At 42.7% G+C, this 17,076-nt stretch overlaps 1 protein-coding gene across 5 annotated transcripts in view; it reads left to right on the forward strand.

Moving 5' to 3' along the window:
* Positions 1 to 815: 815 nt before the first annotated feature.
* The window catches only part of PTPN2 (protein tyrosine phosphatase non-receptor type 2), a 77,315-nt gene continuing 61,054 nt past the window's right edge, over positions 816 to 17,076 (forward strand). For all 5 annotated transcript variants that reach the window (XM_022551544.3, XM_089894884.1, XM_022551543.3 and 2 more), the window contains exon 1: positions 816 to 992. In XM_022551544.3, coding sequence (XP_022407252.1) covers positions 831 to 992 — 162 coding nt within the window. In that variant the 5' untranslated portion in view covers positions 816 to 830. The remainder of the gene's footprint in view (positions 993 to 17,076) is intronic.

Consider the following 17,076-nt stretch of genomic DNA (forward strand, 5'->3'; position numbering starts at 1 on the left):
CTGGTCCAGGGAAGTTCTGCATGCCGTGAGGTGTGGCCAAAAAAAGAAAAAAAAAAAAAAATAAGAGTAACCAGATACTGAGAATGGGGGATTCTGGTTAACTGACTTACCAGGATTCTTTCTAAAATTCGACAATGCAGAGAGAAACAGGGCAGCCCAAAAGTTGAGACTTAGCTGAAAAAGAGCTCAGAGGACCCTGAGTAGAGTTTGGTCAAGGAGAGAATCTTTGTCATTTCATTTAATTTTAAGTAAAATTTAAATTTCAGTGTTGGACAGCACACTAACGTTTTTCTAACCCTTCACATTTCTTACTGAAGATTATAAGGTGTCCTAAGCACATGAGTTTCCCTATGTGAAGAGAGATGATTTCCATAATCAGCACGTTTGTTTGGTAACAGACGATTTGCTCTTTTTACAGGTAACACTAACTTTTAAGTTGTTTAACGTTTACTTAACAAGCTGTGGACTCCAACCTCCAGGACCTCTCCTTTTGCTGCAGCGGTTTATTTGGCACAAAACCCGCGGGCGCCCAGGAGCGGGCATCAGTCCTGGTTTACATTTTCCGAGAGGAGAAAGTGGGGCACAGGCCGTTAAGCTGACCTAGAGAAGGTTCAAAATAAAAATCAAACCCCCAAGCACTCAACCGGCTGCTCTCCCCGGAGCCCTGCCTCTGGCGCCGTCAGGCCCCGCCCCCTCCACCTGGGCACCGCCTGGACCACGACTCCCCCGCCGCCCCGCCCCGCGCGGCGCACCCGGCGCGCTGACGTCACGAACCAGGTACTTTCCCTGAGGCCGGGGAGGCGTGGGGGCGTGGCGGGCCTGGAGCACGCATGCGCGGCAGCAGCTGCGCGCTGCCCGGATCGTGCGGGGCCCGAGCCTCTCCGCCGGCGCAGGCTCCCTCGCGCCAGCTCACGGCCGCCGCCATGTCGGCCGCCATCGAGCGGGAGTTTGATGAGTTGGACGCTCAGAATCGCTGGCAGCAGCTGTACCTGGTGAGTGGCGGGCTCGCGCAGCCGCCGCCGCCCCCTCCGAGGACCTGGCTTGCGCACGCCGGCGCCCACCGGCACTCGCCGCCTCCGCCGCCTCCCGCTGGGGCGGAAGTGGCGGCGCGCGGGCCGCCTCAGGGCGCGCGTGCGCCGCCCGGGCCTCGGCGCTCGGGCGCTCGGGGTTGGGGCGGCCGCGTGCGCGCAGGCGCAGTGGGCTCCGGGGGGCGGTGCCGGTGGGCGGGCGTGGGCGTGGACGCGACGGTACAGGGGGCGGCTGGAGGGTCAGGGGGTCGGGGGTCCGGGGAGGGTCGCCGAGCCACGGTGGGGCGGCCGGACAGTCGCGGCCCGAGCGTCCCCGGTACGCCGTCGCCCCCTCAGAGCTTTCTGGAAGGAGCTCGGTGAGTCAGGGTAGGCGCCGAGGGGTCGTCCGCGCCCCGGGGCCCGGCCTGAGGGGCTCGGGTCTCCGGGCGTCGTGAGGCAGCTCCCCGAACGCGGGCGCCCGGCGTGATTTCTGGTCGCCTCGTGGAGACGCGTCCTGGAACGGTCTCCTGGGTCAACCACGGAGCCTTTCGATCGAGCAGAACTTAATTTTATCTCTTTTAAAGTGACCTAGTTGTCTGCTTCCTACTGCTGATTATTGCATGTTATTTCCAGGATTGCAGTGAGTGGTTGTGAGCTAAATGCTGCTCCCGCTGTCAGGTCGCTCTGTGTACAGTAAAACGACAAAAAAAGGGCTTTCCTGTAAATCTAGATGCTCCCGGGCTTTTCCCCTTCCCGTTTAATTAGATGACAGTTCCTCTTGTCATTATGTTCGTAATGTAACGTTTTCTTCTTGAGCACATTAGCAGGACGTGTAATAAATACCCTGATTCACGTGGGTCAGAGTGTGTTAGAATAGGGTACTAACTTCAGAGAATGCTGGTAAGGACTTTCCCAGTTATAGAAAGTTTTAAATGCAAATTCTCGTAGGAAGCTCTATGTGAGAGCCTGCCAGCTGTGTCTTCTCCAGTTGCATTTGTTTTAGGAGAGGCTGCTGTCCCCAGGTTGCGAGTGGTTTATCAAAGTACAGGTTTGAGACGAGACGATGCATGCTACAGCTTAATTCAGCTTGACATTTTGATTAAGTAGTTTGGCTTTTTTTGTTATCATTAATATCCATGAATATTCAGTGAAAAGTGTAATCCATCTCACCAGAAAAATGCATTTATATCCACTGAAAATTGCATTCAGTTTCATAGAGTTCAGGAAATCCTTCCATGGGCTTCTGCCTAGGAATCCTTTAGTGGATTGGTCAAAGCTCTTATTATTATTATTTTTCCTAGTGGAAGAACAAGAGCATTTGTTTGGTCAGTACAAATCATGCAATATACACTGGTGTTTTGTTTTAAGTTGGTCACAAACCAGGAAAAATGGAAAGCAAGTCCAGAAAGAGTTTTGACCCTGAGTGTTTTCCTTTGACTCTAAACATCCACTCAGCCATTCTACAGATTGTGCTGTGCACCCTGCCCTGAGCCTTGGGGATTCAGCAGAGAGCCGCTGACCAGGTTCCTGCTCCTGAGGTGCTCACTTTCTGGGACTTGGTCTCTTGAAGGCCTCATCACACTTCCATATTTTCATTTACTCACTTGTAACACCTTATCATGTGCCAATGTTAGACGGAGTCCCTGCTCTCCAGGATCCAGCCAAGTGGGGAGTGGTAACTAGGGAAGCAGATGAAAACATGAGAGTAAGAACGCAGAAGCTCGTGTTAAGCACAGTGTGCTGTGCATCCCCCACAGGATGCATCTGGGAGTCCTGGCACAGCTTCCTGGAGGAGGTAGGGCCTTGCCTGAGTCTTGAAGAACAAGTCGGCCAGGGGAGGAGAATGAGGGAGGGAGAGAATTAGTGTTCAGAGGAGGAAGAAATGTGTGCAGAGACACAGAGCATAGAAGACCAAGAGAATTGCCAACGGCTGAGCCTGGTGCAGAGTGCGGTGTGACGTTGAGGTGCCAGGGGGACAAGGCCAGACAGTAAGATGGAGCCCGTGGGCCCTTGTAGATCAGTCTGAGGACTGTGAGCTAGTTGATAGCACCTACTGTGGAATTTGATGCTTGGAAGTACCACAATCATATTCTCTTTACTTTTTAGCAAGACCATTCTAGCTGTGGGTTGGGTGTGGCTAACTGGGCAGCTGGTACAGGGAGGGGGGCTCTTTGGGAGTCAACCTGAGGAGAGATGTTGAGCTCTTGAACTCAGGCAGTGGCAGGAAGAATGAAGGGGATATACAGATTTGAAATGCTAAGGGGATAGATTTGTTTGGTTTTGAAACTGTTCAATTTGCTTCCTGTAAGACATCGAATTGGGAATAGTTTAATATGTAAATTTGGAGTTCAGGAGAGGTCTGAGCTGTAAATGATTTTGGACATCATGAGCATGCAGATGGTATTTGAGGTCCTAGATGCAGGTGAGATCACTTAGGGAAAACAGAGAGGGTTTGGAAATGCCGAAAGCCAAGGACAGAGTCTTGACAGATAACAATGTTTAGGGGCATAGGTAGAGAAAGAGGAGCTTGCAAAAAGAAAGGCTAGAGAGGAATAGCCATAGAAGTGGGGGGAAAATTGGTGGTGGGTGTGGAGGGAGCTGATGTTCAGCAGGCACGTGCTGCAGGGGCACCAAGGTCAAAACCGAAAGTGCCCGTTAAATTAATGGCTAGAAGATCAACAGATTCCTTGCAAAGAGCAAGTTGAGTGGAATACGGAAGTCAGATGTGGGATGGAGTGGGGAATGGTGGCTGAAATGAAGCATGAGTATGTGACTTCCCTACTTTAAACCTTCAGTGGTTTCCCATTGCTCACCATGTAGACTTCAAACCCCTGCCACGGCTCACAAGACCACAGGTCCTGCCTCCCCATATGACTTTCTTCCCTCTTTGTCATTGGGTTCTTCTGTTCCTTGAAATGTGCTGTCTGTCCTTCCCTTAAGGCCTTTGTAGATATAGTTCTCTTTGCCTGAGCACAACTTTTCTTTCCCTTTTTCTTTCCCCTTTGCTTAACTACCTCCTCATTCCTGGAGTCTCACTTCCTCAGGGTGAGGTGGTGGGAGGAGCTTCCTGGCCCTCCCTTACAGGGTTGAATCCCCTGGTATGTACCCCTAGTGTCCCATGGCCTCCCCTTTCAAGGCAGGGCATTGGATGTGATACAGCAGCACAGGACTTTGAGACCACAGTTTCTGTTAAGCAAACCACTATCATTTGAGTAGGAAAAAGTGTTACAGCGGGCTTTCTTCTTTGTAGGTCACAGCAGTGGGTATATTGATGATAACATTTGAGAAGAGTTATGCTTTTTTTGGCGATACAGATTTGACTAGGAAAAGAAAGGTTTTGCTCCTGAGCAAAAAAGCTAAATATAACTAAGAGCTAGACTTGCTTAGTGGTGTGAGGACTTTTGCTTTATACCTTATTATTCAAAGTCTTGTAGGAAAAGGGAATGTATTATTTTGAGACTGATACTCTGACCCCTTACCCTTTTTAAAAAAAATTTCTTATTTATTTGTTTCTATTTTTGGCCACATTGGGTCTTTGTTGCTGTGCGCAGGCTTTCTGTAGTTGCGGTGAGTGGGGGCTACTCTTCATTGCGGTGTGCAGGCTTCTCATTGTCGTGGTTTCTCTTGTTGCGGAGCATGGGCTCTAGGCACGTGGGCTTCAGTAGTTGTGGCACACGGGCTCAGTAGTTGTGGCTTGAGGGCTCTAGAGCACAGGCTCAGCAGTTGTGGCACACGGGCTTAGTTGCTCCGTGGCATGTGGGATCTTCCCAGACCAGGGCTCAAACCCCTGTCCCTTGCATTGCTAGGCAGATTCTTAACCACTGTGTCACCAGGGAAGCCCTGGCGCCTTACTCTTTTTACCCCCTTTGAACAGTTGCTCTTATAACATAACTTTTGAAATGGGAAGTTTCTGGGAATGAATGACTGGGTTGGAGCTGACTATTTATCTTTTCTTGGCCTCATTAGTCTTCCTGCAGGCTGTGCCAACGCCTTGTGCAGATTCAGGCACCTAGTGGGCACTTGATATGTGTTTGCTGAACATGACTTCCTACCACAAATGGGTGACTTGATGTGTTCACATAATTGGGGAGGGGGGAAGTCTAAAGAGATTGGAGATTGAAGAAAGAGAAGGGAAGATTATTGGAGCCAGAAACCTCAGGAAGCAGGAGCTGATGGGATCAGGAGCACACGGCAGAAGACTTGCCTTGAACGGGCATGGTTGGCAGAAGTGAGATTGCTGGAAAAGTCTAATTTGTCTGAGCGACAGACTAATAACATTAATGTAGTCTGAGGTTAATTCTGGCTTTTTGAGAAATGTTCATGATTGCTTTTTGCTTTTCCTTTGTCGCTGATGATTCCTGTCTGAATCAGGCTGGGGCATTAGAAGGGCAGAGGAAAGGAATGGAGTACTGTGAGCCGTTCGGGGAAGAGAGTAAAACTGTAGGGAAATGGCAAAAGCTAAGTCATGGAATAATGTTTCTAGTAAGTGGTAGCTCAGAAGGAATTTGGTTGATTAATCAGACTTCGTGGAACTCTTAACTGACTGGTCATTTTTCTTTATTAGAAATTCGTAGTTCAAATATTGTCAGAGTAAGAGCAGTTTTTACCATTTGTGATTCAACTAATTTTTAGAAGTTAAATATCAAATGAACTCTATTCTAGTACTTACAGTGGGCAGTCAGTGTGGAGGATAAATCAAAGCTATCTTATTGTAAAACACTTCCCTTGCAGTGTCTGTTGCACGTTCTCCTGCCAGCCTTTAATTTAAGTTCTCAGTGCTTGCCATATTAAACTCCTTGAATTTCCTTGAGAATCACCTGTTTTCTCACACCTTGGAGTCTTTGTACATGTTGGACATACTCTGTGTCTACCTTATTTTCTGGGAGGTGTCTCCAAGACTAGACTTTAGTTATATGCTCCTTCTCTGATTGCTGAACCCTCTATATTCTTTTATTAGAGTATGAGTCACATTGTTTTATTTTTTAAATAAATTATTTATTTTTGGCTATGTTGGGTCTTCGTTGCTGCATGTGGGTTTTCTCTAGTTGTGGTGAGCAGGGGCTACTCTTCATTGAGGTGTGTGGGCTTCTCATTGCGGTGGCTTCTCTTGTTGTGGAGCACAGTCTCTAGGCACGGGCTTCAGTAACTGTGGCAGGCGGACTTAGTTGCTCCGAGGCATGTGGGATCTTTCCGGACCAGGGCTCAAACCCATGTTCCCTGTATTGGCAGGCAGATTCTTAACCACTGTGCCACCAGGGAAGTCTAGTCACATTGCTTCGTAACTGTCTACTTGTCTGTCTGGCTCCTTGAGGGCTGCCTCATTTTCCTTTGTTTCCCCACCATCTGCCTGTAGGCCTGCAGTGTGTTAGATGCTCAGTTAGTATTCTCTAAACAAGAGTACTGCTCCCTTTGTAAGATGTCAGCACCTTGGTTTATTCCAACCCCTCACTCACAGCTGAGGAGACACCGTCCAGCACGAGGTTGTGACTTCTGTAAGGTTACCATATCCATTAGTGATACAGCAGGGACCTAAATCCCGTCCTTGTGATTCTCACTGCAGCACTGTCCTGCTTGACCAGCATGACAGCCTATGTTGCTTTCTTCTTATGATCTACTTGAGATTAATGGTACTGAGAGAATCATTTACATTTTTGACGGCAAGAAGAGAGTAGAATATGTTATAATATGTCGGGTCATTTTGGGACTGGAGGCCTTTAAAACAGCATCTGGGATCCATGGATCAGACTGGAAAGGGATTTTCAAGTCCCCTGAAACTGTGCTAACTTGTATGAATGCCCTAGGGGATGTAGTTTCTGGGGGATTCCATAGCTTTGGTCAGATTCTTTCTTTTTTAAAAAAATTATTTTATTTATTTATTTTTGGCTGCATTGGGTCTTCATTGCTGCACACAGGCTTTCTCTAGTTGTGGCGAGCGGGGGCTGCTCTTCATTGCGGTGCGTGGGCTTCTCATTGCCGTGGCTTCTCTTGATGCAGAGCACGGGCTCTAGGTGCATGGGCTTCAGTAGTTGTGGCATGCTGGCTTAGTAGTTGTGGCTCTCAGGCTCTAGAGTGGAGGTTTGGTAGTTGGGGCACACGGGCTTAAGTTGCTCCGCAGCATGTGGGATCTTCCTGGACCAGGGCTCGAACCCGTGTCCCCTGCATTGGCAGGCGGATTCTTAACCACTGCGCCACCAGGGAAGTACAGCTTTGGTCAGATTCTTAAATGGAGCTCTGTGATTCCTCAGAAGGTAAGAACCACTGCTTTAAGGAAAAGCAGCTGGGGGAATGATTCTCCAGTGAAGAATATAGAACTAGAAATAATACTGTTTCGCCTTTGACAGGTTCTGTAGGTTACTGATACCTATAATCATGGAAATCCAGATAGCTGTGTTGTCCCCTACTCTTTCTAGCTTGCCTCTTGTTCAGTTTTTTTATTTTAACCAGAATCTCCAATAGCCCTTTTTGGCTTCTCCCAGATCATTAGTATCCACAAGAATTCCCTGTTCCCAGTTGGAGAACTATCACAGCTCTTGCAGTCTCCTGCGGTTTGGACACCCTGTCTGGTTGCTTTGTTTTCTTACTCTGTTCACTCTTCCAAAGAGTAAACCAGAGATATGGACAGATAAGATCTAGGAGAGCAGAATTAAAATGAACATAAGTGTGCTCTTCACTTTCTCAGATAAGCATTCATATGATTTGTTTCCCCTGAAAATTCTTATCTAGATTCTCCGTGCTCTGTTCCCTGTTGGTGGTGCCATGAAAATGATTTCTTATTGGTAAACTGTTAGGGGCAGAGAATATTTAAACCAACTAGTAATTTAGAACTTTGGATAATACCCTTTGTTACTTTGGATAATAGTGACTAACCGTATACTAAGTCAATTTAGCATATAAACTTAAAACATAGCAGCTGATAACTAAGGAACAGATACAGTTCAGCAGGCTAAGTGTTAAAGCATGTAAGTTCTGATTCTGCTGTTCTGAGTGGAATAGTAAACTTTTCTGTTACATTCTTAGTTGGAATGCTGTTGTACCTTGCTGGGCTGTTGTCTGAAGTGAGTGTAGTGCTATTTTAAATATATTTAATGTAGTGCTAATTTAATGTTCTATTTATGGTACAGTAGTAGTAATGTTTCAGGAAGCTGTTTTGACTTAACAGTGAAATCCTTGCTTTTAAAGATTGTGGACACCTTTAGACACCTTTAAGATGAAACCTGTGAACAAGAGACATGCCCACATACATACAATTCCCCCACATTTGGCATGTGATTTCAAGGGTATCATAGATCCCTAAGGACTGTTGAGGTTGATGACCTCCAGGAAACTTGTATCTGTGGATTTCTGGTATCTTTTTCAGTTTGGGAGGTTTGTTTGTTTTTATGTGCTCCTATTCCTTTCACAACCCAGGACTCTGATTTAATGTGCTCTTTGTTCTATCACCTAGTTCATTTGGGTCATGTCACTGATCACTGATAACTTTGTGTTAAACTGCCTTCCTTCCTCTAAAGAAAATCTCATACTAAATTATTTTGTTTCTTCTTTCACTGTATTCAAACAACCTTATACTCTGAAAGCTATCATTTCCTCTGACAGGTTACTTAGTAGTGCTTCCAGGAATTCTTGAGGCAGTCTGGGGTAAGGTTCCCAGGGGTGGCCCACTCCTAGTCAAGGCTGGGACCTTAGACCATCCAGGTGGTCCTCCACGACAGCGGGAACTGATTTATGCCTCAACCAGTGAAAACATAGGTTCACATTTCAAATCTTAAGTTTTTATTTTTTTAAATCTCTATTACTGTAACATTGTCAGGGTGAGATAGTTATAACACTTTAGTATGATATAATATTAAATAATACTTTAGTGTTTGGTACATAGCTTTGTTCTATATAGTACACAGAAAACGTTATATCCTTGTTGTACTTTAGAATATTCTACCTCGAGCTGTTGTGATGGAACAGCAAATAAGAATTTAGGAAATTGGAAAAGAGATATTAATTTTATAAGAAAAAAGTAGGACTTTAAGGTAATCCCAAATTGATAGTTTCTACTTATGGGAGAAATACTGAAATTTCTTTTTTTATACTTAAGGTCCCTAAGTGAATCCTCAATTATATGATGGTTAAGTGTTCACTTTGTTTTATTAGTCAAATCTTTGTGTATGTACTCTGTATAAAGATCCTGTGGATGGACACAGTGAAGTAGGAAGCTAAATATGTTGCATGTGTCAGGGTGTTCAGTTGGTCATGGTTCTTCGTATTATACCCGTCGCTGGTTGGGGAGATAAGATTCCTGGTGGAATAAGTTCTGCTATGTATCACACTTCTTTCTGAGAGGCCCTCCTCTGTGAGGAGAAGACTTTGATAAGAATAAAATAGGGACTTCCCTGGTGGTGCAGTGGTTGGGAATCCGCCTGCCAATGCAGGGGACATGGGTTCAAGCCCTGGTCCGGGAAGATCCCACATGCCGCAGAGCGACTAAGCCCGTGTGCCACAACTACTGAGCCTGCACTCTAGAGCCTGCGAGCCACAACCACTGAGCCCGCGTGCCACAACTACTGAAGCCCGCGCATTCTAGGGCCCGTGCTCCGCAACAAAGAGAGGCCACCGCAATGAGAAGCCCACGCACCACAACGAAGAGTAGCCCTGCTCGCTGCAACTAGAAAAAGCCTGCACACAGCAAGGAAGACCCAATGCAGAAATAAATAAACAAACAAACAAACAAACAAACAAACACAAGCTCTAAAATTCAGTCCTGGATTCCTATCTGGATCTACTGCTTAACTGCAGTATAAATTTGGAAAAGTTGAATCTCTGTTTTCTCATTTGTAGCCACCTACAAATGAGTTACATAGCATTTGCCTGATACAAAGTAGGAGTTTAGTCAAGATATGCTATTTTATTCTTTTTTTAAAAAATAAATTTATTTATTTATTTTTGGCCGCGTTGGGTCTTTGTTGCTGCATGCGGGCCCCCTCCAGTTGTGGCAAGCGAGGGCCACTCTTCGTTCCGGTGGCTCAGTAGTTGTGGCTCACGGCCTCTAGAGCGCAGGCTTAATAGTTGTGGTGCATGGGCTTAGTTGCTCCGCGGCATGTAGGATCTTCCCGGGCCAGGGCTCGAACCCAAGTCCCCAGCATTGGCAGGCGGATTCTTAACCACTGCGCCACCAGAGAACTCCCAGAGCTTGTGGTTTAATACACAAATAAGTAATTTGGTTAGGATTACATGAACATGGCAAAAATGAGAACAGTACAGAAGGGTGTGTAGTGGAAAAGTAAGTCACTGCCCCCATGCTCCCTCATTCCTTCCCTGTAGGTGATCACTCTCCTCTCTCCCTTCTCACTCCCTCTCTCTCTATCCAAACCCTGTGAAACAAACAGCATACTGTATTGCACCTTGCTTTTTTCACTTATATTTTGAAAATCCTTCCTCTTAGATCTCATGTGTTCATTTTAACAGTTGAATGGTATTCATTATTTAAGCACTCATCTATAATGGACATGTGGGTTATTTCTAGTCTTTAGCTATGGTAAGCAATGCTGCAGTGAATAACCTTCCAAAGAAGTTGTACATGTCCATCAATAAATAGTATAAGAAAGTGCCTGTTTCCCTACACCTTTACCTAGTTTTTTAATCTTTGTCTGATAGGTGGAAAATGGTCTTACTCTTGTTATATTTTGCAATTCTCTTATTGTGAACGAAGTTTAACAGTTTTTATTTTTAAAAGTCATTTGTATTTCCTTTCTCTTTCTGATATGTAAGAGCTCTTTACATATTAAGGAAGTTAAGCGTTTGTCATATATTTAAATACTTTTTCAATTTATGGATTATCTTTTGACCTCGTTTATGGTAGTTTTTCATGTAGAAATTTTAAATATTTATGAAGTCAGATTTATCAACCTTTTCTAACTTTTTGTGCCATGGCTCAGAGAGAGCTTCTCTATGATTACAAAAAATTTTCTCCAGTGTTTTTCAACAGTTTTATGGTTTTATTTCTGTTTAAGTCGTTGCTCAACCAGGGCTTGATTTTGGTATAAGGAATGAGGTAGACACCCAATTAAATTGTTTTTGTGGTAAAAGATGAGTAACAATTTGCCATTTCAACCATTTTAAATTATACAATGTAATGACATTTTTAAAAATTTTATTTATTTATTTTATACAGCAGGTTATTAGTTATTTATCTTATACATATTAGTGTATATGTGTCAATCCCAATCTCCCAGTTCATCCCACAACCACCACCACCACCACCACCACCACCATCATCCCTACCCTGCTTTCCCCCCATGGTGTCCATAGGTTTGTTCTCTACATCTGTGTCTCTGTTTCTCCCTTTCAAACTGGTTCATCTGTACCATTTTTCTAGATTCCAGCGTTAATATACGATATTTGTTTTTGTCTTTCTGACCTACTTCACTCTATATGACAGTCTCTGGGTCCATCCACGTCTCTACAAATGACCCAGTTTCATTCCTTTTTATGGCTGAGTAATATTCTGCTGTACCACATCTTCTTTATCCATTCATCTGTCAGTGGGCATTTAGGTTTCTTCCATGACCTGGCTATTGTAAATAGTGCTGCAATGAACATTGGGGTGCATGTATCTTTTTGAATTATGGTTTTCTCTGGGTATATGCCCAGTAGTGGGATTGCTGGGTCATATGGTAATTCTATTTTTAGTTTTTTAAGGAACGTCCATACTGTTCTCCACAGTAGCTGTATCAATTTACATTCCCACCAATAGTGCAAGAGGGTTCCCTTTTCTCCACACTCTCTCCAGCATTTGTTGTTTGTAGATTTTCTGATGATGTCCATTCTAACTGGTGTGAGGTGATACCTCATTGTAGTTTTGATTTGCATTTCTCTAATAATTAGAGATGTTGAGCAGCTTTTCATGTGCCTCTTGGCCATCTATATGTCTTTGGAGAGATGTCTGTTTAGGTCTTCTGTCCATTTTTTGATTGGGTTGTTTGTTTTTTTCATATTGAACTGCATGAGCTGTTTATATATTTTGGAGATTAATCCTTTGTCCATTGATTCATTTGCACATATTTTCTCCCATTCTGAGGGTTGTCTTTTTGTCTTGTTGATAGTTTCCTTTGCTGTGCAAAAGCTTTTAAATTTCTTAAGGTTTTATTTGTTCATTTTTGTTTTTATTTTCATTACTCTAGAGGAGGGTCAAAAAACATCTTGCTGTGATTTATGTCAAAGAGTGTTCTTCCTATGTTTTCCTCTGAGAGTTTTATAGTGTCCAGTCTTATACTTAGGTCTTTAATCCCTTTTGCGTTTGTTTTTCTGTATAGAGTTAGGTAGTGTTCTAATTTCATTCTTTTACATGTAGCTGTCCAGTTTTCCCAGCACCACTTATTGAAGCCACTATCTTTTCTCCATTGTATATCCTTGCATCCTTTGTCATAGATTGGTTGACCATAGGTGCGTGGGTTTCTCTCTGGGCTTTCTATCCTGTTCCATTGTTCTATATTTCTGTTTTTGTCCCAGTACCATATTGTCTTGATTACTGTAGCTTTGTAGTATTGTCTGAAGTCAGGGAGTCTGATTCCTCCAGCTCCTTTTTTTCCCCTGAAGACTGCTTTGGCTATTCGGGGTCTTTTGTGTCCCCATACAAATTTTAAGACTTTTTGTTCTCGTTCTGTAGAAGATGACATTGGTAATTTGATAGGGATTGTGTTGAACCTGTAGACTGCTCTGGATAGTATAGTCATTTTCACAATATTGATTCTTCCAATCCAAGAACATGGTATATCTCTCCCATCTGTTTGTGTCATCTTTGATTTCTTTCATCAGTGTCTTATAGCTTTCTGAGTACAGGCCTTTTACCTCCTTAGGTAGGTTTATTCCTAGGTATTTTATTCTTTTTGTTGCAGTGGTGAATGGGATTGTTTCCTTAATTTCTCTTTCTGGTCTTTCGTTTTTAGTGTATAGGAATGCAAGAGATTTCTGTGAATTAATTTTGTATCTTGCAACTTTACCAAATTCATTGATTAGGTCTAGTAGTTTTCTATTGGCATCTTTAGGGTTATCTATGTATAGTATGTCATCTGCAACCAGTGACTGTTACTTTTTTTCCAATTTGTATCCCTTTTATTTCTTTTTCTGCTCTGATTGCAGTGGCTAGGACTTCCAAAACTATGTTGAATAATAATGGTGAGAGTGGACATCCTTGTCTTGTTCCTGATCTTAGAGGAAATGCTTTCAGTTTTTCACCATTGAGAATGATGTTTGCTGTGGGTTTGTCGTATATGGCCTTTATTATGTTGAGGTTGGTTCCCTCTATGCCCATTTTCTGGAGAGTTTTTATCACAAACGGGTGTTGAATTTTGTCAAAAGCTTTTTCTGCATCTATTGAGATGATCATATGGTTCTTATTCTTCAATTTGTTAATATGGTGTATCACATTGCTTGATTTGCATATTGAAGAATCCTTGCATCCCTGGGATGAATCCCACTTGATCATGGTGTATGATCCTTTTAATGTGTTGTTGGATTTTGATGGCTAGTATTTTGTTGAGGAGTTTTGCATCTATGTTCATCAGTGATATTAGTCTGTAATTGTCTTTTTTTTGTAGTATCTTTGTCTGGTTTTGGTATCAGGGTGATGGTGGCCTCATAGAATGAGTTTGGGAGTGTTCCTTCCTCTGCAATTTTTTGGAAGAATTGAGAAGAGTGGGTGTTAGCTCTTCTCTAAATGTTTGATAGAATTCACCTGTGAAGCCACCTGGTTGGAAGATTTTTAATCGCAGTTTCAATTTCATTATTTGTGATTGGTCAGTTCATATTTTCTATTTCTTCCTGGTTCAGTCTTTGAAGGTTATACCTTTCTAAGAATTTGTCCATTTCTTCCAGGTTGTCCATTTTGTTGGCATAGAGTTGCTTGTAGCAGTCTCTTATGCTTTGTATTTCTGCAGTGTCCGTTGTAACTTCTTTTTCATTTCTAATTTTATTGATTTGAGTCTTCTCCCTCTTTTTCTTGGTGAGTCTGGCTAAAGGTTTATCAATTTTATCTTCTCGAAGAACCAGCTTTTAGTTTTATTGATCTTTGCTATTGTTTTCTTTGCTTCTATTTCATTTGTTTCTACTCTGATCTTTATGATTTCTTTCCTTTACTGACTTCGGGTTTTGCTTGTTCTTCTTTCTCTAGTTTCTTTAGGTGTAAGTTTACATTCTTTATTTGAGATTTTTCTTGTTTCTTGAGGTAGGCTTGTATTGCTATAAACTTCCTTCTTAGAACTGCTTTTGCTGCATCCCATAGGTTTTGGATTGTCGTGTTTTCGTTGTCATTTGTCTCTAGGTATTCTTTGATTTCCTCTTTGACTTCTTCAGTGATCTCTTGGTTACTTAGTAATGTATTGTTTAGCTTCCATGTGTTTGTGTTTTTTACATTTTTTTACCTGTAATTGATTTGTAATCTCATAGCGCTGTGTTCGGAAAAGATGCTCTGTATGATTTCAATTTTCTTAAATTTACCGAGGCTTGATTTGTGACCCAAGTTGTGATCTATCCTGGAGAATAGATCCAGGAGAATAGATTCCGTGTGCACTTGAGAAGAAAGTGTAATCTGCTGTTTTCGGATGGAACGTCCTATAAATATCAATTAAATCTCTCTGGTCTACGGTGTCATTTAAAGGTTTTGTTTCCTTATTGATTTTCTGTCTGAATGATCTGTCCATTGGTGTAAGTGAGGTGTTGAAGTCCCCCTCTATTATTATGTTACTGTCAATTTCTTCTTTTATAGCTGTTAGCATTTGCTTTATGTATTGAGGTGCTTCTGTGTTGGGTGCATATATATTTATAATTGTTATCTCTTCTTCTTGGATTGATCCCTTGATCATTACGTAGTGTCCTTTCTTGTTTCTTGTAACATTCTGTAAAGTCTGTTTTATCTGATATGAGTATTGGTACTCCAGCTTTCTTTTGATTTCCATTTGCATGGAATATCTTTTTCTATCCCCTCACTTTCAGTCTGTATGTGTCCCTAGGTCTGAAGTGGGTCTCTTGTAGACAGCATGTATATGGGTCTTGTTTTTGTTTCCATTCAGAGAGCCTGTGTCTTTTGGTTGGAGCATTTAATCCATTCACATTGAAGGTAATTATCGATATGTATGTTCCTGTGACCATTTTCTTAATTGTTTTGGGTTTGTTTTTGTAGGTCCTTTTCTTGTCTGTGTTTCCCACTTATAGAAGTTCCTTTAGCATTTGTTGTAGAGCTGGTTTGGTGGTGCTGAATTCTCTTAGCTTCTGCTTGTCTGTAAAGCTTTTGATTTCTCAATCAATTCTGAATGAGGTACTTGCCGGGTAGAGTAATCTTGGTTGTAGGTTCTTCCGTTTCATCACTTTCAGTATATCATGCAACTTCCTTCTGGCATGTAGAGGTTCTGCTGAGAAATCAGCTGTTAACCTTATGGGAGTTCCCTTGTATGTTATTTGTCATTTATCCCTTGTTGCTTTAAAAATTTTTTCTTTGTCTTTAATTGTTGTCAATTTGATTACTGTGTGTCTCAGTGTGTTTCTCACTAGGTTTATCCTGCCTGGGACTCTCTGTACTTCCTGGACTTGGGTGTCTATTTCCTTTCCCGTGTTAAGGAAGTTTTTGACTATAATCTCTTCAACTATTTCCTTGGGTTCTTTCTGTCTCTCTTCTCCTTCTGGGACGCCCTATAATGCAAATGTTGGTGTGTTTAATGTTGTCCTAGGCTGTCTTCATTTCTTTTCATTCTTTTTTCTTTGTTCCACAGCAGTGAATTCCACCATTCTGTCTTTCAGGTCACTTATCTGTTCTTCTGCCTCAATTATTCTGCTATTGATTCCTTCTAGTGTATTTTTCATTTCAGTTATTGTATTGTTCATCTCTTTTTGTTTGTTATTTAAGTCTTCTAGGTGTTTGTTCTTTAATTCTTCTAGGTCTTTGTTAAACATTTCTTGCATTTTCTTGATCTTTGCCTGTATTGTTTTTCTGAGGTCCTGTATCATCTTCACTATCATTATTCTGAATTCTTTTTCTGGAAGGTTGCCCATCTCCACTTCATTTAGTTGTTTTTCTGGGGTTTTATCTTGTTCCTTCATCTGGTACATAGTTTTCTACCTTTTCCTTTTGTCTTTCTGTGAATGTGGTTTTCATTCCACAGGCTGCAGAATTGTAGTTCTTCCTGCTTCTGCTGTCTGCCCTCTCTGCAGTGTCATTTATTCCATTTACAGTGTTGTGCAACCATCACCACCATTTCCCAAACCCCTTCAGCACCCCAAATAGAAACTCTGTACCCATTAAGCAATAACTCCCTATTCCCTCCTCCCCCAGCGCCTGGTAACCTGTGCTTTATTTTCTAGCTCTATGAATTTGCCTCTTCTAGGTACCTCATACAAGTGGAAACATACAATATTTGTTCCTTTGTGTCTGGATAATTTCACCTAACATAATGTTTTTAACGTTGAACCATGTTGTCGCCTGTAACAACCTTATTCCTTTTTTATGGCTGACTAATATTTTTTTGTATGGGTATGCCACATTTTGTTTCTCTGGTAATGAACGTTTGGATTGTTTCCACCTTTTGGTTATTGTGAATAATACTGCTATGAACATTGCTGTGCAAGTGTTCATTGGAGTCCCTGGTTTTAATTCTTTTGGTTTGGACCTAGAAGTGGAATTGCTGGATAATATGGTAGTTCTTTGTTTAGCATTGGAGGAACTGCTAAACTGTTTTCCACAGTGGCTGCAACATTTTACATTACCGCCAGCAGTGTTTGAGGTTTCTGCTTTTCTCACATTCTAACACTTGTTATTTACCATTTTTAAAATTATGGTCGGGCTTCCCTGGTGGCGCAGTGGTTGAGAGTCTGCCTGCCGATGCAGGGAACACGGGTTCGTGCCCTGGTCCAGGAAGATCCCACATGCCGCAGAGCGGCTGGGCCCGTGAGCCATGGCTGCTGAGCTTGCGCGTTCGGAGCCTGTGCTCCGCAATGGGAGAGGCCACAACAGTGAGAGGCCCACGTACTGCAAAAAAAAAAAAAAAAAAATTATGGTCCTGCGTAGTAGGTATGTCACTGTGGTTTAGATTTG

This window comes from Delphinapterus leucas, chromosome 14 (genome assembly GCF_059928025.1).
Source record: "Delphinapterus leucas isolate spDelLeu-1000000601 "Yukka" chromosome 14, BTC_Dleu_Yukka2, whole genome shotgun sequence".
Classification (NCBI taxonomy): Eukaryota; Metazoa; Chordata; class Mammalia; order Artiodactyla; family Monodontidae; genus Delphinapterus; species Delphinapterus leucas.